The 24279-nt window shown below is 40.1% G+C and overlaps 1 protein-coding gene across 1 annotated transcript; it reads left to right on the top strand.

The window, feature by feature from the left end:
- Nucleotides 1-5401: 5401 nt before the first annotated feature.
- Nucleotides 5402-19299, top strand: CPO (carboxypeptidase O; the record flags this gene model as incomplete). The annotated part of the gene is made up of 11 exons (XM_082311451.1): nt 5402-5481; nt 8755-8830; nt 9252-9376; nt 11843-11957; nt 13013-13114; nt 13877-13981; nt 14612-14725; nt 15902-15989; nt 16577-16779; nt 17724-17808; nt 19031-19299. The coding sequence occupies 11 exons, from the start codon at nt 5402-5404 to the stop codon at nt 19297-19299; spliced, it is 1362 nt and encodes a 453-aa protein (XP_082167577.1).
- Between the last annotated feature and the right edge of the window lie 4980 nt (nt 19300-24279).

Genomic DNA, 24279 nt, shown 5'->3' with positions numbered 1-24279 from the left:
GAGGGGTTTGAAACATTACTCACCTTGCATGGACGTACATACATAACTGCATGCATGCAAGCAATACTGTTATGCTCAGTGGCACTGGTATTAAACAGAAAGCTAAGCATGTGTATCATTGTTGATAGAACGGAGGCCAAAGGTTAATATGAACATGTTTTATAGCTGCAAAAGCTAATTACTTAAGTTGAAGTGAACATAGTGTATATTGTTTGGGTCTAAGAAATAGTATGCAAGAATATTCACATCTAATCATAAAGTATTTTAGTGCTTGTAATAGAACTCATTAAAAATAATGTTGGTTATTCTAGAATACAGTGCAGTAAGCTTGTTTTTTAACCATTAAGCAATAATGGAGACTTATGTGCCATCCTTTACAGTTCTGCTAGTAGCAATAAAATACTAGTTTATTTACTTACAAAGGTAATTATTTTATTTAAAAGTACAAGATAGGCTTTTAATGTTATGTGACATCTTCTTTAAAAAGACCTAATTAAAACAAACAACATATTGCTTTGACAGCTAAAGGTTTACAAGAAGTTTTGTTTCTTCACAAAATCAAGGATTCTTGCCTAATTCTTGCCCACTCAGAGCATCAATATAGAATCAAACACTTCTGAAAATCCTTTTCCCCCAGAGCAATACCTTTGAAATCATAAGTTCTAATCATGTCATCAGAAGGTATTCTTATGAGGGAAAGTTTTCAGGACTGGAGAAGGTGAGTGAGAAAATCTAACTGGTCTTTCTGACAGTGGATTCAGGCACATTAAAAACTGTCAGCAAATGGAATCTTTCCTTTGATCAAACTACAAGGGCAATATTTTGCAGGCAGCTTGTACATGTGGACTTTGGGTTCAGCAATTTACCATTGCACCTGAAATATACTCCTAGTAGTTTTTTTTAAGTTAAATTGCACAACCCTCATGCAGACAAATTTCCCATAGGAACTGTGTTTACATAAGGACTGTAGGATTTTGTGCACAACTCCTTGTAAAGGTGATCACCCTTAACTCCTAGAACTGAACAAACAGTGTTTGTTACCTTTTAGTAACAGGTGGCAAATATCATCTTGAACTCAGATTGTATGTTAAAGGACCGGCTCAAGGTTCCTTAGCAGTGACATTTTGCTGTCTAAAGGATGAAGGAAAAATAACCACCCAGGCCACCTGTTATTAAGGAAAGACAATTCACTAATAACATTCTCCTTTCCTGGTTAAAGAAAATGGTGTCTGAGGAAGCTGCTCTGCCAGCCTAAATAAACCAGTGCAGATTTTGTCAGCCTACTTCAGCCCGCTTCCATAAGGAACTGCTTACTGAACAGGTACTTGAAGCTCCTCTCTGATAACAAAGCTGCCTAAAAACTGCAGCACGGGACTTGTGGAGAAAAGGCAGGTGTTATTTCCCACACTGACACAACACACTGATATTTCCAGTTTTGGCTCAAAATATGGCAGTATGCATGTGTATAAATGCTGTAAAAACTATGGAGGAATCTCTGAAAGTATCTGTAAATGTGTATCTCTTGAAATTACTAGATCATGTACCAATAGTCAAATTAGTTCCACTAAGCTAATGCTTAAGTATCCTATGTCACTTGATGATCTGCAGGACAGTTAAGGCTGGCTTAATGGAACTAATTTTAAGGTTTGCTAGTAATGTCATTCTAATCTAGTGTATGTTGCCTGGAATTCTTTCTGGTTTAAGATTATTTTTAATCCCAAATGTAAGGTTAATGAGGTGTTTTCAGTGTAATCTCAGAGAAAGAGACAGAGAGGAAAACTCAGCAAGATGACTCTAGAAGAGAATTGCCATAACTCAGCATAGCTTCCAGTATTTTCCCACTTATGCTAGGATTGTTGCTGGAGCTAATGAGGCTTAAGAACAGCTAGCACTGTCAAATCACAGTGGAGTCCAGACAATTTCAGAAAAACCTTTCTCTAACAAAGCTGTGAAAGCTGAAGGCTTGGCATACTGAGAGGAACAATGATTCATATCGCAGACCACACAACGTATTGCTGAATATTCATATGCTACAGAATTAAGACCATATACTTAATATTGTAGAATTAATTGAAATATTTTGAACATTGCTCAGAAAGACAGAAATGTCCTTTAGGAGAAGACAATACCTATAGAAAAAGCTATCTCTTATGACAAGTTAATAGGAAACAGAACTGTCAATTCATTGTGTGCTTCCTCCAAGTAAAGCTACAGTGATAACCAGAGGATATTTTAGTAAAACAGCTGAATTATCCACCCCATTTCTTCAGTGGAGCAGAAGACTAGGATTTAAGGCACATTAGTCAGCACGCTACTGCATTGACCCCACTGAGTGGTGATTCTGTCTTGGACACATACCATGAGTTTTCTGCAGCAATGAGAGAAGGAGATTTACTGGAGGATGATTTTCTCAGAACCAAGGTGATGATTTAAAAAAAATGTTGATCATGTTGAATTCCATCTAGTTCTAGTTTGGTTTTTAGTTCAGATGGATTCAGTGCGGGATTTAGCTGTGGGACTGGGAAAGCTTAACATGATGAATGGATGTTTGTGGAGACACACAATTGTGTAAGTTTTTTGTCTTTTTAATAAGCTCTTTGTCCTTGAAAGTTACATGCAGCTCAGTAGGAAATCTGGGTGCAGGCAGCTACCACAATCAAACTCACCGCTATATGATAGTTGTTTAAAACATGTGGTACGCTTCAGTATGGAATCTTTAAACAAAACAGTTCTAGCTTGCGGCTGTTGCTACACAGACTGTATGCAGATAAGTCACAAATAGCTGAGCATATGTGTGGTGCAAGGTTAAAACAATAACAAGCAGGTCAAATCATTCAAACACTGGAAATCACTTTGACTCCAGGCCAAAAGCTTAGCTTGAGATGGTATCAGTATGGGATAAAAAGAGGATAAACTAACAGGCTTAGCAGCCAGCTTGTTGGAGTCAGCATATAGTATCTATACTTCCAGCAGGAGAGCAGATGGTCATATATTTAAGGAAGCACCAGACAGGGAGTCAGGAGATCTGAATTCTATTCCTGGCTCTGCAGCAGTGTTCCTATGTCACCTTGGGGAGTCACTTTTTTCTTCTTTTTTCTTAATATTTGAAGTAGTGGAAATAATATTTGCTTGTCTCACAGGGCAGTTGAGAGGCTAAACTGATGCTGAAAAAATGCTCTGAAGCTCTAAGAAGAACGTATGGAAGAATTGCAAAGTAAACTTGTTTGGAAGAAAGGACGCTGCACGGTTTCATATGGCATGTTTGTGCCATATGTTTACGACCTTTCCTCTCCCCAGAATGTCCCATGCCTTTTTGCACACAGTTTTCAAGGAGGGAATAAATGGATTAAGCTGCCTTCCACATTTGCTAGAAAGATAAGCAGCTGCCAGTAAGAACCTGACCAAAGAACAGACTTTATTACTGAGAGAGATATTATTTATGCCCAAGAGGGCAATAGGCTTGTTGAAGTTAACTGTTCGTCCCAAGATATTTTTGCATTGGTGGCAGAATAATGTCTCTAATGGCTTTTATTCTGAATTCAGCAGTGCTGCTTGCAAGCTGAACGTTAAGTACATACTTAAGTATTGTCTTTTATGAACAAATCTTCTGCTGAAGTCCCAAAACAAGTCCATTTTTTAAATCAGTGGGAAATGTCCATGATTATTTGCACAGGACTTTCATCTAAAGCCCGTTAAAATCAACTAGACTTCAAAGGAATTTGAATCAAAGACCTAGCAAGCAACTGGCATTTCTTCTGAATCCTATGCCCATTAAGCAAAATGACCCTATCTATCTTCATAACTATTTGGCATCATAGGAGTAATGTTTTCACCACAGAATAAATAGCTTCTGCTTTCAGCATGGAGGTGTAAGCTGTGGGCTGGAGTTGAATTTTAGCAGGTATCATTATTTGCTCTATTTGTGCATATCTTTTTTGCAAGATTAAAAAAAAAGATGAAGCCTTTTTTTTTTTTTAATCCTCTATGCCTCCATTTTTCTTGTTCCTAGATTCTGAGTCCCTGTCAAAGGATTGAACCCCAGTTCAAAGCCAGCTCTGGTAAAAGGGCACAGACAACACTGCAGAAGACTTCAAAACATTAGTCCACCTCATAGCAGTGGTGGAGACAAAGGAAGCAAAACCAAAGGTTATCTGAGCAGATGTCCTGAGTGTCAATATGGAATACGGTCTTCCAACCTGAGTTTGTTTTTCTGATTCCTCACAAATGCAGCTGCATCTAATCCTGTAAATGGGACTTCCTTCAGCTCTTCTGGAAGTCACTGTCGGTTGGATATCTACATGGAGGAAAATATTCACCATTTTCAGGTTCGGGCTTTTAAGCAGGTTATAGTGTGTGGCAATGAAACGGGAAGGGTCTGGTGTGATTTATGGAGATGAACATATTCTCTTGCATGCAGTCTGGTTTTGTGAGAATACACTTTTGAGTTAAGCTGTCCCTCTTTTACACTGGGACAGTTCTGCTGCCTGTTTCCTTGATGATGGCCTTGGTAGTAATGTAAGAGGACTTCATACTTTGCTGAGAAGGATTTACAAAGATACCATAATTACAGTTAATGTCCATGCATGTGTACACAAACAAAATGACTTACTGGACTCTCTTCACCCCAAATCCATGCAGTTTTCTGCATTAAATCACCATGGGATAGCTTTAATCCAAGAGAGAAGCTGAGTGAAACAATTTATTTCTGAAGAACTGTGCTATATGTCTAACTATAGTCTAGTAAGGAAGGAATTTAACTGTTTACTCTTGATATATGAACTAACCAAGAAATGAAATATTTCAGGCAGTAACCAGCCCACTGTTTTGAGTATATAACAAAATCACTCTTTATGACAGTGCAAAGTTGATAGTCTGTGGCCAGAGACTGATCTGGTCCAACTGAAAGTGGTTTAGATGAGACTCTGATGTCTCCATTTTACCCTTTTACAGAAATGTTGGTTGTTTCTTTTACGTCCTCTTTTTGGCTAGGCAAGTGACAGAATTGCAGCTAAGAGGTCAAAGAAGTGCTCCACAAAGACGCAAACACAGGAAGGAAGTGAGCAAGGATGGAGCTTGTTTTATTGCTGTTCTCTTGTTCCCTATGATTTTTATAAGCTAATCTTCACTAGTTGCCATGGACCGTGCAGGTAACACTTTCTCCAATGACTACCAACTTTGCCACATAATATTTTCAAAGATTTGAAGGTGACATATAGAAAAATCTTCTTCTTAGAAGTGCTTCAGTGAGAATGTTGTTGTTTGTATATGTTTGTGTTTTGGGATGTGGAGGAGAGCTTGGAGAATTAAGAAAAAGGAGAAGTTAATGATTCAACAAGGACAGGTTCCCTTCCAGGATGTCTGGTTACCTATTATAATTGTACAAATAAAATGTTCAATCCAGATGTGGCTTTTTCTTAGGATCATCTTTTCTCTGGGGATGCTAATTCCTGGAAAACTCAGCTTGAAATTGCGATATGACGGGTGAGTGTGAATGGGGTATCATGAAGAATTGTGCATGCAGTGAAATTCCCAGGCACTGTGTAAGAATAATAATAACAATTATGAACTGAAAACCTGGATATAAGGTTACTAAGTTGTAAGCTTTGTAAGACTTGGAAAGAAAACATAAAGATGGGAAATGAAGAAAGAGGAACCAAATCCAAGCCAACAAAGATATGGCTGCAGCTGTAGGAGATACAGAATGCCCCTCAAATGCATCTCAGGATGCTCTGCTTTCATTAGCTGAATTTGGCTTAGCGTCTTTCATAATGAACTTTGAAATCAGATGCTGTAGAAATAAAATGTCTTTTCTGAGTATAAAGTGGGGGGGATGACTGAGCAAAATTATATCCATTAATAAAAGACAGCTGAGGTTATGTGAAAAAGATAGTGTCTCAAAATCAGCTCAGATACTGAACCCCTGTTGGAAACCTGTAACAATAACAAAAAAAACCTAATGGAGTTGGTCCAAACAATCTTCACCCCAAGGTGTTCAGAGAATGAGATTATCACATTTTTTATTACTGATTAATGTTTTTGAAAAGTATGAAATGTCTAGTTTTGCTGTATTCTTCATTCTCAGTTCTGCTTCATAAGAAAAGGAGTGATACAAAATTATGCTGTTTGCCTATCATCTAAACTATTTTGTTTCATTCACCCTCAACTTTACAAGGAATGATAGGTCACTCTGCCTTTACAACAGTTGGGTTTTGCAGGAGGGGCACAAATATAGTGTGGAGGCCAGCTATCCACATATAACTTTATACACGGAATTTTCTAAAATAAACAGAGAAAGTAACCCAGTGCTGAATGCCTCTAGACTAATTACATCCCCAGAATATAGTTTTAAAAAGGAGAGAAAACCAAACAATACCTACTGCAAGTTAAGTTCCTTCCTCCTTAAGTATACCCATTCAACAACTCCCCTGGCAAAGCTCCTGGCAGAGCATACAGAGTCACTACTTCTCTCTTTAAAATGTGTTATTTCCCTTGGATAATATTTAGTCTTTAGTTTTGTATCAGGGATGCAGTCAGAGCCTGTCGACTTCACTGAATAGAATCCAACAGACCCTTGGTAATGTAGTGTTCATTTTTGTTTCTAATTGCTGTCCAGGACTGAACCTGTGGAGTACTTGCATGGGATTTAAAAACATACTTAATCAAATAGTTAGCGTGACTTTGGGTGGGTAGCACCTGTACAAAAGTGAAATGACTAGTAAAGCCCATTTTCATTGTTATTTGCTCTGTTCAACAACTTAAATGAAATATCCGATCTATGAGCATCCAAGGAAATGCAGCTTGTGCTGAGAACAGTCCTTCAATTTGGTAAGAAAGCTTTACTGTAGCATTTAAAAAACTGTTGTTCTCATGTGATCACATGGGCTGACTTTGCACTTTCCCACTGAGAATCCTAGTCCATAATCATAAATGAGTGTGTGCTTTCTAATCTTAGTTTACTATTAAAAATGATTTGTCTCCACACTGGCTATTGTAAAAGGTTTATCAGTAAATAAGAGCTGGCCATCTGGCAGCAATCTGACTGTCTGGCATTTCTTTCATTTGGTGTAATTAAGACATAATGTCAATGAGGATAGAAAGATATTACAGGATATTGTTTCCCTTCCTGATAGACAAAAAGGAAAGCAAGCCCAGGCATTTAGAGAGAATAAACTCTGAACTGCAGCTGAGATGTTTATTCTCCTAGCAAAGATGTTTATCCTGCATCTACAAGGTTTATTACAAAGATCTCATGGCTGTTGTACCAAATCGTTAGCAATGCAAATGTAATCATTTTGCCCCATAGATGAGGGTCCTGTATACTAACAGCATCTCCTGAACCAGTAGTAAACAGCCCCTATTAACTACCAAGTTCTACGTTTCTCTATCAGCAAAGGTGATATTTTCAAGAAAGATGTAAAAAACCCACCAAATTCCCCTATTTTTCAGTGGATAATGTGAATGAATAGTGAATTCTATTTGCATGTATATTAAGTTGATAATTGTACATTTGTGTATGGAAGCACAAATGATAGCAGTTGCAGTTCAAATGATGAGAGCATATTATATTGATGACCATAATGACCATGGCTTTAATAAAAACTCATGCAAGGCTTTTGCAACAAGAATTTCTGTTACAAAAGCTTTAAAACGTAAAATGTTTTTTTTTTGTACTTGTCCTGTAAAGGCTCCAAGGCCCACTGAAGTCACTGAAGGAGACTATGAAGCAGTAGTTATTGGTTATGAACAACTATTTCTCAGGTTCCCCAGTCTATCACATCAGTAGTGAATAACTGGTATCTCACCTTTGAGTAATGTAATGTAGTCATCAAAATCCACTCCTTATTATGAAACCCTTTCATTAGAAATGTCACACTTGCTATCAGTCCTGGAAAGCTGATCTGAACAAATACTGAAAAAAAATTAGAAAAATAATTACAAAGGTTTTTTTAATAGAACACACAGATTTGTTTTTTTCTGCATTTCCAGCCATTTTAATTTGTTCTTTGTAAACTTTCAATATTCTTTTCAGATTAAGCCTGTAGTAAATGAAATTTTCATGGGGCCTCATAAAAATATATACTCAGACACTGGATCTGTGTGTTTTTTCTAGAAAGATAAAATGATAGATCCTGTACTAGAAATTTTTGTTTCTTGCAAATTGAGTAAGAATATGCAATTCTGGAGACCACACTATTTACTATTTGCGGAATAAATTGGTTATTCTCATGACAAGTAGTTTGTGAACATCTCAAGCTCTTAGCAATGTTCATTTATCATGGCTATCTAATGTTTTTGCATGACGAAGTAGATCAGCAAAGCACAAAGTCTATCTGGAATAACTGAATAATTCCCAAACAGGAGAAAAAAAAAAAAGTGACATCTGATCAAATAAATAGTTTATGATATATTACCAATTATCTTGTTTTGGCCCTGGTCCTGTAAATGCAGAAACACATACCAGGGCTCATGCAAGCAGTTGGCTTCAGTGAAGCTGGTATGGTGAATAAAGCATTGCCACTGGCAAGGAAGCAGAGTTAACCTAACACTCTAGCAACAGAAAACTCACATTACTTAGTCCTATTTGTACCTAAAACATTCCAGGCATTCATCACTCAGACATGTTTTTGTTGAAACAGCACTCAGCTACATGCTCTGTCTTCCTTCTACATAACAAAATACCTCCTTTTGACTTATGACATCATGGATACTTTAACAGACATTTAAACTGATCTTGTTGTTCTGCTGAATTTCCAGGGATCAGGTTTTGCATATTGTGCCAGAAACATTTCAACAAGTCCAGCATCTTCAGCATCTCTGCAGCACTTTACTGGTGAGTAAGAATAACCATGTGTGCCCAAAAAGCAGAGTGGGGTCTTAGCCTGTAAAAGAGATTTGCATGTAACTTTGGACAGGAATGAAGGTTAAAGTAAACTTGAAAAAGCTTTACCTAACTTTTTTTTTCTTAGTGTAGGGTGGAATTGCCCTTCCACTACCTGAAGGAATTTATGGAAAGAAGTTAGTTTCCTTGCATGGCTCTGTGAAGGTGCTGCTCCTTATGAAGTGGTGCCTGAGTCAATGGAAACACTAAGCCTGTCCTGCATGCTCTATGAACAGATGGCTGGAGAATAATTAAGGGGAGAATTTGAAGGAAAACTTCTTTCATTTATTGATATGCAGCTACTCTATCTTAAATATATTTTCTCATTCTGAAAACAGAGATTGATTTGTGCATTTCTTTCTTCTCTGCACAGCTGGATTTGTGGAAGCCCCTGCTGCCTGAAAACATCTGGGCTGGAGAAGACCTGCACATAAGGGTCCCAGCCCCTCTGGTGCAGGACGTGAAAGACAGCTTAGATCAGCACATGATCTCTTACAAGTACAACCTCTAATTTCCTGATGGGAAAGTCTGGCTCTAACAACCTTCCTTGCTATCACAAAAGGACCTAGCCCTTTCCAATGAACAGTCAGCAAGTACTGATGATAGGACCCAACCTTTGTTCCAAGTGCTTCCAACTTACCTTGACCTGCCCAATGCACAGATGCCTTTGAGTCTTAAGAGTACATTCCCCTATGCCCTGTTTATTCACCTTCCAACTAGCCTAGACTGCGAATTTGGAGCTGGGATCCGAGACAGCCCAGTCTGTCTTATTTCCTGCTGTTGCCTTCTCAGTGGCAGAGGATGGCACTCAGATGCATGGCTCAGTTTTTTAGTCTGAAGTCAGGAAGCCAGACTTGGTACAATCACTACTTATAGGAGCATGCTTTGCTCTTGGAAAGCATGGATACTTGAAGACAGGGTCCTCCCTGTTTTGGAGAGCCCAAAGGTTTAATCAGTGTCACTGCAGAGAAGCAGTCTCTCTCCCTTTTCCCTTCCCTGTCTTTTGTTGCTCATCTGGTTTGGCGAAGAGCCCTTTCAAAGTGAATATTCAGCCAGATTCTTCAAAGCTGCAGTTTCCTACCCTTATCCCCCCCCCTTCCCCTCCAGGCTGATGAGAATTTCCTGGCACCGTCCAGCCAAACAGAGACATCCCAGCCTGGGACAAAGGTCCCGGTGGCCGGTCCCCACTGCGCACACAAGTGGGAGCCCCGAGCTGCAAATGGCCCATGAGGCTTTATAACACCTACCCAGCCACACATCTTCACTAACTGCCATGCTTTTACTTCCAACCAGAAGATCTAATCCAGATACAAAGAGTGTTTATAAAGCCAAATGGGATTAAATAAGATCTATTCCTCACACAGTCCCATTCCCATTTGGAATTGACTTTTTCAGGTAACCAGTAGCTAGCTATATTTCATATAAACAATCCCGTAGTCATTCAGGGCTGGTGACAAATGGCCTATGGACATACACTGACATTTACCAATCAAAGATAAGTTAAAGGAGGATTGGTGCCACTTCAAAGCTGTTTAGAGTTAAAGCTAATCTTGACATCCTGCACCTCGCCTGACAAATTCTTCTTAGTAAGTGTGATGCCCTGACAACCAGAGATGGAGAGAGATGAGGTGGGAGCCAGTACAAATGATCTAGCATCAGGTTTGGGTATTCAGGACTTAGACAACGTACCAGAAGATATTTAACCCCTTATTTATATCAAGGCTCTTCAGTTTCTAATGGTTTCAACTGATTCTAGTGCAAATTTAAAGACTAAACTGAAGTTAGCAGCTTAATTTTTTTTTTTTTTTCCTTGCACTGGGGCCAGAACTGTATCCATCTTGTGTAGGGTCCAAAAGAAAGATGTGGGTAATTTAATAGTCAAGCTGAAATTTTGGCTTTGTATTGCAAAGGGGTTGAGATGAGTACGGCAGTGTTACAGTTAAAGTTCCTATAACAGATTCAAAGCAGGAACCACCTTTTAGAAGGCAGCTGACATGCAAGGAAGGTAACATGACAGTTAGGTATATAATGATAGAGACATAAATGACAAATTATAATCAGGACATCAATATTCTGACTGTGTCAGACTCTGGGATTTCAATTCTCCAGAGCTCTGATAAGGCATTTTGCGTGTGTGGCTTCAGTTCATGGGAATTTGCACCACCTGAATTTTAGTTTGAAGTTCAGATGTGAATAAACATCAAAGCTCAGAGTGAAAGTCAGGTGTAACTACTCTTAAAAGTTTCTTATGTTCAGTTTCCAGAAATGCCGATCAGTGCTACTGTCAGCAGAATAGCCTATTAGCACTTACAGTGTTTGAAATCAACAATGTTTAAGCTACCTTTGCAATTGTCTTATTGCAAGCGTTTACAATGAGCACAGATTGTTACAGTGTTACAGTGTTACAAGGGACTGATTGCAGTGAGAAAGCAGAGTGTATGAATGATCCAAAGTCCTCTGAAGCCAAGGAAAAGGTTTTATTGACTCCCTTGATCATAGAATCATGCCTGTGCTATACTAATTTCTGAACTAATTTGCAGCTAAAAGCAAGAAGAGCTTTTTGAAGGAAAGAGGGTTTTTGTTCTGATTTTTGCAATCACTTTTTTTCACTTTTCCCTCCTTTTCCCAAAACATGGTATCTTAGAGTTTTGCCCAGAATCAGAAGTGGTGAAGAAAAGAAAGATATTGAACATTTTTTTAATAGAAAATTGTCAATCTTTAAAAAAAATCTGGTAAAATGAATACTTTATTGTTAAAACCCAGTGAAAATCGCAGTACTTTGAACTTTCTCTTACATGAAAGTAACCATTATGCTGATGGTGATGAATTTGCCGGGCAGTTCACAACAGAAGAGGCTAAATCCTTTCATTTGTTGATGTAAGCAAGGTACCCCCCATGATAGTTCTGCAGGAATTGTTAGGGATTTTTTCTTTTCTATCATCTCCCCCTTTCCCCTCCCCTCAGAGTCCTAATACCTGACGTGCAGGAACTTGTGGATCAGAGCATGCCAAGGGAGAGGAGCAGCCACAGGCAGGTCCCAGAAGGTTATGTCTACACCCAATATCATCCAATGGAAGAGGTAAAGAGGAACCCAAGTCTGCTTGCTTTCTTTGTTGCTGCTATTTTGCAAATGCCACAGCAAGAAACTCTGTACTTGCAGAAAGCTCAGCTGAAGTCAGTGGAGCTCTTTCTGGCTTTCTTCTTTGCAGAATCAGTCCTTACTTTTTGACTAGAATCTTGGCCTGGTTGAATTGAACATGAATTTGCCATTGACTTTGATTAAATCCTTGATTCCTCCCTGAACAAAACCTAAATGCTCTGCGTGAGGTAGCCACATTGTTTTGCAAATATTCTGGGGTTCAGTTGATTGGTTTGCTACCTTTCTACCCTATTATGCTTTATCATTATCTCTAGTATTTATTCATTTAAGCCCCAGTATGTTTGATGCTGAGCCAAATGTGAAGTGCAATGACTGTTGGGGTCTCTGGAACCCCAGTGAGGAAGAAGAGGTGAACAGTGGGAGGCCTGTAGAAAGAAGTAATTTAAAGACAGGTTTTTGACACTTCAGGAGAGAATAATGTCATGAGGGTGGGTAGTGAAGACTTCTTGGTGCTATGTTTCACAGACCAATGGGCAAGCCTGGACAAAGGCAGAGCATGGTGGTATTCTTCCTCCTAGCCACATAAGAGTGAGAGAGCAGCGTCAATCCTCATGTATGTTTTGTTTGAGCTACCCATTGGGGATGATTGCTGCTGAACTCAGATGTGGAAAATCAGTACTGATAGGGAACAGACTGTAATACTGTTTTGAAGATCTGATGGTGTGGCTCTATGTCTGGTGGAGTCAACAGAAAGATGCCCAATAAGATGGGCATGTTGAATGAGATCCAGAATAGAGTATCAGTGTTGTGTTGTAGTGATGCTATCTTTTAACACCCAGTGAGATATGATCATGCCTTTGCTCAGGGGCAAGTGAAAGGCCTTCCATGAGTGTTAAGTGATATCACAGATTGAAATAGGCTCTGAGGAAAACATTGCTCGTCTAAGCAAAAGAAAATGCTTTAATCTGGAAATGGAGCCGGGAAAGAGAAGGCAACTCCTACTTTGGACTAAGAATTCTCTGTGACTATTTCAGATTTATCAATGGATGACTCAGATCCAGAACAGCAACAGTGAGCTGGTGACTCAGCACAACCTGGGGAAGACAATCGAGAATCGAACAATGTATTATCTGAAGGTAAGGGAGGAACTTTCTTAAAATGAGTAAAAGGTATCTTCACAAAAAAGTACACAGAAGAAGCCAGGATTCAGATTTTTGCTAAGACAGTGCTCATCCCAATTCACTGAAATAACAGGAGATGGTTTTACTACTCAACAGTACAGTAAAATCTGCCAACTTTCATATATACTATCACCATAACCTTGCCATTGCTATTACGCAGTGAAAACAACAAATTTAACTGAAGTCTTGTTTAGAAATACAAATCAAGCTGAAACTAGCTTGGCAACAGCTATGTGTGAGGATAAAGAGGGTTTCTTTGTTGTTTTTATTACTTTTTACGGCATATAGCCTTTCTGTAGGAGTATTCCATGAAATTTTTTATCAGACACTCTAGTAAAAGCCATATTCTTAATAATTGGGTTAGTTATTGTCTAATCTGTCCCTATCACTGAGTAAAACTAGATTCCCTGCCTTTTTGTGCTTCCCCTTCTAAAAAAAAAAATCTCAAAGAACCAGTCCTGTGAATGACTAATATAAATGAAAAAGAAACTGTTTTATTGACAGTCCTGCTCAACAGACACTTTGAAACTTTTGCCCTGCGATACTACAGAGATGGGCTTATTAGGAAGGAGAGCTTGTCATAATGATGTCTGTAATAATAATAACCTCAGATGGCTCAACGGCATATCAAGGCATATCCTTTTCTTTCTGTTTTATGCTAGGCTATTTTATTGTAATGTAATAGTTTTCCAAATGATCATTTTTACACTTTCTCAGATCAGTCAACCATCAGATAGAACCAAAAAGATCATTTGGATGGACTGTGGGATTCATGCCAGAGAATGGATCTCTCCAGCCTTCTGCCAGTGGTTTGTGAAAGAAGTGAGTCCTCACTTTTCCACCTAGATAATAAAGAAACCATATCACTTTGGATACTTCAGTTGTCTTCTCTATCGTAGTACCAAGAATTATGTTTTTTTCTGTTAAAATATGATTTTCAAAATTAGTACATAGTGCAGATACCTGTGGAGACCTAAGTCCAAATCACAGTTTGAGATGAGATATGGGACATTATTTCATAGCGCATTGTTTCTTTCACTTGAACTGATTCCAAAGCCGCTGAACTTGATAGCTATCTCTCCATTTCCCACAGTGGCTTTTGGATCAAGCCTCTCTGAATCACAAAGCCACAGTTCCCCTGGAATAAAGCAAGCCTAAGATATAGTATAGCAATGCTCCATGTGTACTGAAAGTACCTGGTGTGCAGGTATGCTATCATGCAGCTTTTATACCTGCAAGGCTGTATTCATATGAAGTACACTATAACTGGATACACTGTCACTTTGTTAATGGCAAAAGGTAGGTATCTCAACATATCTGGGGATCAAGTAGATCTTGGATACCATGGTGATATCCAGGAGTGAGTGATTCCCTGATGATAGTTCAAAACTAGCTCTTTCCAGTGATTGCCATTAGATTCTCTGCTCAGTTCTCTATATTTTTTCTTTTCAGATTCTTCAAAATTACAAATCTGACCCAAAGATAAGCAGATTTCTGCAGAATTTGGACCTCTATGTCTTGCCAGTCCTCAATATTGATGGCTACATCTATTCCTGGGAAAAAGCAAGTAGTGAAAATTCAGGAACTAGATTGAAAGTCAGATGTGCACAGCATATTTTGTTAATTTTAAATACAATCATAGCAATTACATTTAAACAGAGAACAGTGACAGAATCATTACTCACACAAATCCTCTCATGGCAGAGAGGTTTTTTTTTCTTCTGGTAAATCAGCAGTCACTTGAGATTACAGGGTTAAAAATTCCTAGCAAATGTCATGAGCCTTGGGAAGAGAGAAGGACAAAACTACAAGATCAATTCCTTTTGGGTTTCTGGGGATGGACTTAGTTCCCTGCTAACAGCTCAAGTCTTGGTTGATGGAGTTAAGCATGTCTGGAGGAGTCAGTCATTCTTGACAAGGGATCTCAACTAGCAGATGGGTCTAAGCACCTTTGCAGCATGGAACAGGAGGAAAATTGGTCAAATATTGGGCTATTTGGTTTTGAAATAGGTGTGCCCTCCCAAATAATTTTCCTAATATGGAGGATAATGCAAAACGTTGGTCGTCAGCAACTCTCATCACGCTTCCAGGCTCCTGAGTCCAGTCAAAACACCTTCTAATGCAAGACCTCAGCATGGCCCAACAGGCTCAGCCTACTGCCATGTGGATCCTGCTGTCTCTGAGCTTGGTCCCCGGCAGGTTTGGGGCATACCACACATTGCACTTGGATGCACAGGTAATTCAGCTGAGAAGCTCAAACAGGCAGAACAGTGAGGTCTGCAGAGAACCAAGTACAGCAGTGAGTCTAGCAGGGAACCAAGGAGCAGCAGCAAGATCAGCTGACAAAAAAGCATTCATCTTCTTGAATCTGAAACAAACATAAGTTCAGCTATCGTCTCTTGGACACAGCGGTATCCCTCACAATGCCAAATCTTTCTTAGGAGTGCAACACTGCATGGAAGCAGTTGAGAGCTACAGAAAAAGCATACTTTTTTTTTTAAAGCTCAGGAGGCTCATTTCAAGGTACATGCAGGTTTGTGGACTATGACAGCCTGGCTGTAGTAAATAAAATGTTCTATCACTAAGTGTTATCACCTTTGCACACAGAGTTGCACTCTTACAATACAAGAGTTGCTCAGAATGCAGAGGTCTAAAATAAAGGAATCTTTACACCATATTATCGCTAGGCCCTATGGATCATTGAGTTGTTCTTATGTAACTGAAGTTACTTTTGTTTAGGATCGTTTGTGGAGGAAAAACCGTTCTCCACATATGAATGGCACCTGCTACGGGACAGATCTGAACCGAAATTTCAATTCCTCCTGGGGCAGTAAGTTCCAAGTGTTTCAGATCAGCAACACAATGTAAAGCAAGAGTAATAACTAGTCTCTGAAATAAGATGAAGTCCTATAAGAAAAGAACACTCATCACTCATCTTGTCATCAAGACATATGTAAAAATAAAAACCTGGTTTGTAAAAATACTAAGTCATTGACTTTCAACTGGCATTTATTTTTGTGAGCAGAAAATCGCTGCTTATATAACTATACCTCTAATTCACCGCAGGAGCAAGCATCAGCTCTAGGAAGCAATGTTAGGAGTTAGTTACTTAACAGCCAGTATTTGTGTTTGCCATGAATTTCAAGGAGCCTCCAAAGCTTCCCTGGCAGGTGGTACACTGTGGTGGTGTCAGAGTGTTTTCGTTGCAGCCAGCCTGTAAGTGTGTGTTAAATATTTCAGTCTTGTAGCAAATTTTAGTTGCTACCAACAGAGTAAAACGTTAAAGTTCCACTGAGCTGTCTAGTCCTCCCGCTCACATAAACACATGCCATAACACTCCAAGGTAAATTTCCCTATTCGCTCTGAACTGGTGTTTATATGTCTCTCCTTTGATTCACTTTTTGTATTCCTCTCCAGGTATTGGTGTTTCTTATAACTGCAGCAGTGAAATATTCTGTGGATCTGGACCAGAATCAGAGCCCGAGACAAGAGCTGTGGCTCAGTTTATCGAAAGGAAGAAGAGTGATATTTTGTGCTATTTAACAATTCACTCCTATGGACAGTACATCCTCACTCCGTATGGTTCCACAACTAAACCTCCAAGTAACAGCGAAGAACTGGTAGGGCAAAACATTCATCTTCTACACTTGTAGAGAACAAGTACAGGCAGTAGCATGTGGTACAACTCTATTTGCCCTCTTGCCTTTCCTTCAGAGGAGCCGGGCTTATTCGGGGACTTGGTTCCCAGAGTTATTGCCATTCTGTGCAGTGTCAGGAAGGTTTATCTCCCTCAGAATTAATCCTAATCCTTCATCTTAAATCAGGAAAATTGAACTATTTATTACAGATAGGGTTACTGCAATGCAAGGTAAGTGGAGAAGAGCACCAAGTTCTTGCTGCACAGAAGAACGCGTTTGCACTTTAGGATGCCAGCACATTATACACACATGGTTGTCACAATTGCGTCCAGAAAGGGTATTCCAAATGTGCTCACCAGGAGAATGGGAGCAAAATAGGCAACTACTTCTTGGTTACTTCTCCTCTCAGTTTCTGAGTGTTCTAATTTGAGTTCATTAACATGTGTATTTATGAACATTCCAGTAGCTGGAGCACTAGTCAAGAGCACGAGGGACTTGGGTTCGAACTTCGTATGAGTCATTGGAGAAGTCGTTTAGTCTGTCTACGGCTCAGTTTCTAAAGATGTCTATGGCAATATAACAAGTGTAAGAGATCAATCACTGCTGTAGTCAGTATCAGTATGCTATACAGCATAGACTCTAATTCTCCAAAAGACAGCCCTCTAGTTTTACAACAAAGCAAATATCTTCTCTACCTAATAGCAGAGTCATTTTTAAAATTTTAACATAATTTGCATTAAAAAAATTAAGGACAATTTGCCAAAATGTTTGTAATGGGTTTCTCTAAAGTCCTGAACTAATAACATCAAAACTTCAAGCTCAAACGTAAATGTAAAGCTGAAAGAGACAAAAGTCTGGGTCCACTCAAACTAGTTGCCAAATGTACTGGCACTGATGACAATACTGTTCCTATTTTGAACTTACAGATGCACGTTGCCGAGAAAGCAGCTGCTGCCCTGATGGGAAAGTATGGGACCAGCTATGAAGTAGGACCAACCTCTTTAATTTTATGTAAGTTTCTTTATGTTTTCCTTTGATTGCTCTGTTTTTCAAAGAAAGAGAGCCATTCTTGTGTCACAGGCATCAGTAAATACTGTTTTGCTGAGTTTCCTCTTTGAGTAATATTTAATGGGCTGGTTCAGTGGAAGATAAGCAGCAGTCATTTGAATACAAGATAACACTGTACGTTATAAAGCTGACTGCGGGAAGGAAGGAAGCATTGATCAGAAGCTAGTTCCTACATGAATTCCTCACAGATACATCACAGGGGACAGAAGGAGATTGGTGATAGATCATCCTGACCCTGCTGAAGTCAGCAGCAAAACTCCTATTTGTCTTCACTGGAGTCAAGCAAAAATTAAAATCCCAATCAGGTCTATAGTTACTCCATCAGACGTTAGCACATGGCAGCTGCTTGCAGTTTTGTGTGAAATATGCTGGTTTCAGCCTCATTCCTAATAGACTGGATAGCCATATCACGAACACACCATCACGGCTGATACTAGTTGGCATCCTTTACGTAGAAGACTAGAGGGTCCTAGACACTGCCTGGTAAACCCAATCTTTTCTCAGTAAGCAATAAGTCATGCTAGTCTCTCACAACAGTAAGTAAGTAGTTAGCTCCAGTACCCATGCGGTTTTGCATATTCACAGTGCCTATCTGTGCCAGTCCCTGAGTCACGAGTCACCTACTGCATGAGCAATGCGGTGTAAGTATAAGGTAACTTGTCCATGCCTAGGACTGCATTTTGCCAGGGTTTGTACTTATACTGAATAGGCAAGAAAAAAGATCCATGAGGCAGATGAACAGTGATACAGAGTAGCCAGAAATTTTTCAGACTTGAAAAAAATTATGCTTAAAAACAAATATACAAAGAAATTCCAGGCAGTGTCAATGTAGGAAATGAAGTACCAGAAAAGACAAATGGCCAATCCATCTTGTACCTCACACTAATCACAGTAAAATGGTAAAAACACAGAATCCCTGGAACTCATCTCCTGTTACTGTACAATACCATCTTATGGAGGATTGTTTCACTTAGGAAGCTCCGTGGAAGACTTTTAGTATAATAAGAATTGCAGCACCTAGAAACTCTGCTCTCCATGTCACAGTGATATACGGTTACTGCTTAGTTCAGGGATTCTGCTATAATCTTACATTAACTATAGCAAGAAGTATTTTCAAAGAACCATGCTTAATGCATATATCTCCTCTCCATTTTTAAATTCACAGACAATAACTCAGGCTCCTCACGGGACTGGGCTCACATGATTGGCATTCCTTTCTCCTACACGTTTGAACTGCGAGACAAGGGTACTCATGGATTTGTTCTACCCCACGACCAGATCCAACCCACATGCAAGGAGACTATGTTGGCTGTGACAACTATCATAGACTATGTTGATCAGAAGTACTTCCCAGGTGGGGCTGTGATGCTGACCTCCGGCAGCCTGGGCCTGAGCCTTTGCCTGAGTGTTGTACTTACATGGACTGTTTCTTAAAAATGGCTTAGAGAATCCAGCAAGAGACTCCCATGCAACACATAATGTCCCTTTGAGAAGACAAAATTACATGAGCAGAGAAACTAAATGTCAAATATTTCAATAAAGGCTCATCCCACAAAATACAAGCATCCACTTGTGGTTTTGATAGCTGTGTTTTAGGGAAGGAGGAAAGGATGAGGAGCTGTGGCAATTTCCCAAGCTTCACTTGCTGGCTCTGCAACAAGCCAGCTTGAGTACACACGGGGACAGAGCACTATTACTCCCTGGTTCTTAAGCATGTTTTCAGGGGCTCACCTGGGCCTATGCAGCCCTTCTGTCAGCCACAGTCCTGCTCTGTCACAATTCTCCCCACTGCCTGACCCCACTGACTCCTGGGTCTTGCTGGCATTAGCAGGACACCTGTGACGACGCTTCAATGTCCCCAGTTCCCACTACAGAAAATTGGACAGCTTCCTTGACATCCACCTTCCTTCCCTAAACTGTCACATTGGGATTTACCAGAAAATACAGGGCCTTGAAAGCTGGTGAAAGGTCATAGTCAGGCAACCATCAACAGCAGCCTGAAAGAAGCTGAAGGGTTGAGCTGGTGCAAGCATGTGGGGACAGACAAGAGGTGTGGCCCTGTCGCTTAGATGCAGTCAGATTAGTGAGGATAGAAACTGTCCAAATCCTTCAAAAATACGAAAGGGAAAGAGAAGAGGAAGATGAGGATGGGGTGCTATTCCTACAGAACAGAGCAGACCAGAGAGTGATTTCTTTGCATCACCTTCTGAAACTTTGTGACTGGTGGCGACACATATTCTCCTAAAGTCAGACTCCTAAGGGATTTCATTAGAGATGGTATGTAAAGAAAGACTATTTACAGAGGGGTGCCTTTCTTACAAACCACCTTAATCCTTTGGGGCTGACTTTGCAGAAGGACTGGGGCCTGGTTGCGTGTCTCTCCATCACTTGGGAGAGACGGCAGCCTGCAGGGATCTGCCTGGGATCCTCATACTCCACTCAGTGGAGTGCCAGAGGAAAGGAAACGTTTCAGCCCATTGAGCAGGGACCATCTGCCTGAGCCACTTGAAAGGAAATGCCAAGGAAAGAGCTTCTGTGTTGTCACAGCCAACACCAGAGGGTACAGGGCATTCACTGAAATGGAGAAGACCTATTTTAACCTGTACTCTGTCTGCTTTTGAATCCAGGAGTCCCGCATCCCAGAAATACGTCCACCAGGCTTTGCTATTACAGATAATAGAACAGATCTTTTCTTCCTGATAGAAAATGAACAGTCCGGGGGGGGGAAGATTTTGTGTGAAATATCTGATTTTCTTAGCAAATGTCAAGATTCTGCTTGAAAATTGAAAGTTTTCTAACCAGAGATTTTCAACAAAGTATTTCCAACTTTGGGGAAGAGAATGTTTTTTTTTTCCCCCCGACTGCTTGAAGGCTAGTGATGGCAAATGCAGATCAAGAGCTTCTTCCAGAAAACTCACAGACAAAGGACATTGAGAGGACTGAAATATTACTGTCTTCAAGTTTTGAAGTACAGCAAGACTCAGTGACTTGACTAAGATGTCATAGAGGGTCTGTGGCAGAACCTGGAAAATTCTTTTGTCCAATTCTCTTCCAGTGCTGCCAAGAGAAGGATGCATATCACTTGACCACGGTACTGTTGAAAAAAACAAAAAAACCCCCACCTTGCAGTCATTTTTCCAAAGCACATCTTATTGTCGTTTTGTCTGTACTGTTAGTTGACAAATCTTAACTCCTGTGTTCATTGTCCACAGATTATTACCAACTGGTGTAGCTAAATCTGTCTAACTCCTGCAGGTTCCCCAGAGCATAGTCCTTCCAGACCAACCACTCATTTACAGTAAGACCCGTCTGTTGCCGCGCTCTGTAGCAGAAGGTGTCACTAATTAGTACTTCTCCCCACAGAAGCATCACTCCCCAAACTTATGTTTAGTTTAGGATGTGACTTGTAAGTCTTTATATTTGTATTTGTATATTGTGTCTTTGGAACTGTAAGAAACAAGACAAGTCCATCTGGCTCATGACTGTTACCTGTCTTTAAGCAAGTGGGGTTTGACCATGAGTGTTTGTAGCCATTTGCTGGCAAACAGCAGTGGAGCTCCCCAGTGCCACCAGCAGCAGATGGCAGTGCCCTCTGGGGACCAATGCCCACACGCTCACCTTGCCAAAGCCAACTCAAGCTTGGGCTGCCACCAAGCGCTTTCCAAAACTAACCCATGACCACACATCTAGGCAGGGGGATGAGGGGAGATTTTGCCTCCAGCATTCCCAGCATTCAAGAATCATAGAAGCAGAGAGGAAGACTTCACCAGAAAAAAAATGAGATATTTGGCAATAATCATTATCTGGAAGAATGTCTGCTGCTGTCAGCACACTGATCATGCCTGGGCTTACAGCTCCTTGGATCTGTCAGCAATAACTCACCCACTTTTCATAGTGACACCACAAATGAAGGTTGTGTGGAAGCAGCACCTTGCCCCCATTGCCATTGCAGAACAGATGGCCTGCAATGAGTGCTTACAGCGCCTTTTAGGAACTATCATTCCACAAGCAAACCACAACCACTAAAAGGCCAAGGCTGCAGCAAATTGATCTTTACAAACATTATATGGGCTCTATATTTCACACAGCCTCCCGGTTTGCTGACTTCTTTGTGTACCTTTTATGCTTGTGGAAGAGTGATACGTATGGCTGACAAAAATCAGTGCAGAGAGGGTGTACTTTATCAACCATGTTTTGCAAAGAAAAATTTTAGAGAAAAACATAGTATGGAAGTCTCTATTGAAACTCCCCTTACTTCATGAATCCATTGCCTGGCTTTATCTGTCCTGCATTCCTTTGTTGCTTTCTCTGGCCCTTGCCAGGTTTTGCTTTATGATGAAGTATGGAAAGAGCCGCATTCTGATTTCTTGCATGTTAGCAGAAGCACAGCAGTATCCTACTGAGACAACAGTGTGACTTTTGATTTACTCATGTGTAAACGCATGCAAAACTAAAAGTTATCATGCAAAACTAAAAGATTCTTTTATTCATTGTTGTTTCTCCCCAATAATTTTACCAAGACCCATGCCCCTTCCCTTTCTTTCTCACAGTTAAACACCCAAATAATGCTTGCTTTGTTATCTAATTAGTATTCTGAAGGATTAATTACTTTTGGTCATTCAGGTTATTGAATAAAAACAAGGGCATCCCAGTTCTGCGTGACAGTGTTCTATATTATCCTTGTTAACATTTTGTCTGTAATACAAAAATAAATATTGAAGAAAGGGCCATCAGTGATCTCATTCCATTTCATGCAAGGAGCTCCTCTCTCTGTTAATTTCTCCTCCATGCTATGTTAATTTGATACAGTCCGCAGGCTCCTAACAAGTTAGCAACACTGCCCTCATTAAGGAAAGTGAAGATATCACAAGGGAACTATAATATTAAATGAACGTGTGTAGCCTCATTTCTTAGAGCATCTTCTTAGATGGAAGAGCAAAAACCTACGGTTTTGAGGGGAGTGTGGAAAACACCTCTGTCAAATGACCTTTCTGCGGAAGCACTTGCAATGCAAGTTGTTACTTCCTGATAAACTGCTTATGCTCCAGAAATCCACTCAAACATTATTCTTTTGTGCAGATTCTACTTCAAGCAAAAAACTCTCAGACTTGAACATCTTAGACTGTGCAGGAAAATTGAAAGTGTCTTAACTGGAACAAACGTGTCAGAAACACAGAAAGATGTTCTCAGTGTGATCCAGACATTATTGTAGATGGAAATGTATTGATTTATGAGTGCTGAAGACCTAGCTATTTGTGTCCCAAATCCCTCTAGCCAAAACTCCCCTTTTTCCAAAGTAGCCTGGGATCTACTTCAGACAGAAGGGTCAGATTCTGAATGGAAACCAAAGTATCCTGAGCTAGTCTTGGGTTCCCTCAGCCTACAACCTGCAGGTATTCATGGTCCTGATAAGCTTTGTCTCATTCCCTGTGTCTTCTTTTGGCTTCATCCAGAGCTAGGTTTTCTTGACTAGATGGGATGTCCAGTTATACCACACACAAAAACCACAGCAGAACCCATTGCTTTGATGAGACATGCTGTGCTCACAATTTCCTTCCACATAAATGGCTGGCCAAGGCTGCTTTGTTTTCATTACCACTAAGCTGAGAGGGAACCAATAATAAGAAAAAATAAACAAAGGTTATGATTGGGCATTAGAATTAGCAAACTTGGGTACTCCTAACGAAAATCTTGTGTAAAATGCATTTTATATTTCCTGCATCCTCCTTCCAATGAATCTGGATGATCCTTGTTGGTATAAAATATACAGGAATAATTTGATGACAACCTGTCAGCACTTGCTCCTGTCTGCCAAATCTCACGGTGTCTGTTTATGTGCATGGTAGGCATTCATAAAACCAGCTTCTCTTCTGCAAGTTGGCAAACAATGAGTGTGCTATTCACAAGGCAGCCAGCAGCAAGCAGAAAGAGTAAATGCAGTGTCATGCTCACACCTTTTAATTCACGTCAGTATACTGACCCAAGGTACATACCAACACAGCTGTGCTCTGTTGTGCGGGAATGCCTCAAATGAAGGCAAAATAATTTAGGGAGAGGTGGTTAGGGTTGAATAGTACCAACTGCAATGGAAAATCCCTAGAGGAGGGAGAGCATTTGTGAAAATGATGGAAATTTATTGTACTGACAAAGATGTAACACTGGCTTTAGCAGTGGGAAAGAGGAAACGGGTAGGTCACAGACGGACTAATAATGCCATTTTTCCTAGCTTTAGCTTCTTCTGCATGAGTGTCTAAAAGAGACAGCCCTTGTTTTGAAACTACAAACTCTTCCTGTTCTCAAACACCCATACAGCTTTACCTGGGAGCAGGCTGAGGAGGAAAAGGATTACCAGTGTATGTTACTTAGCTCCGATTAGTGAGGCACAGGGTGGAAGAAGGACTAAAACTAGTGAGG

This window comes from Platalea leucorodia (genome assembly GCF_965183815.1).
Source record: "Platalea leucorodia genome assembly, chromosome: 5".
Taxonomy (NCBI): domain Eukaryota; kingdom Metazoa; phylum Chordata; class Aves; order Pelecaniformes; family Threskiornithidae; genus Platalea; species Platalea leucorodia.
Note: the sequence above shows the minus strand (reverse complement) of the source record. Positions and strands in the feature narration are given on the sequence as shown.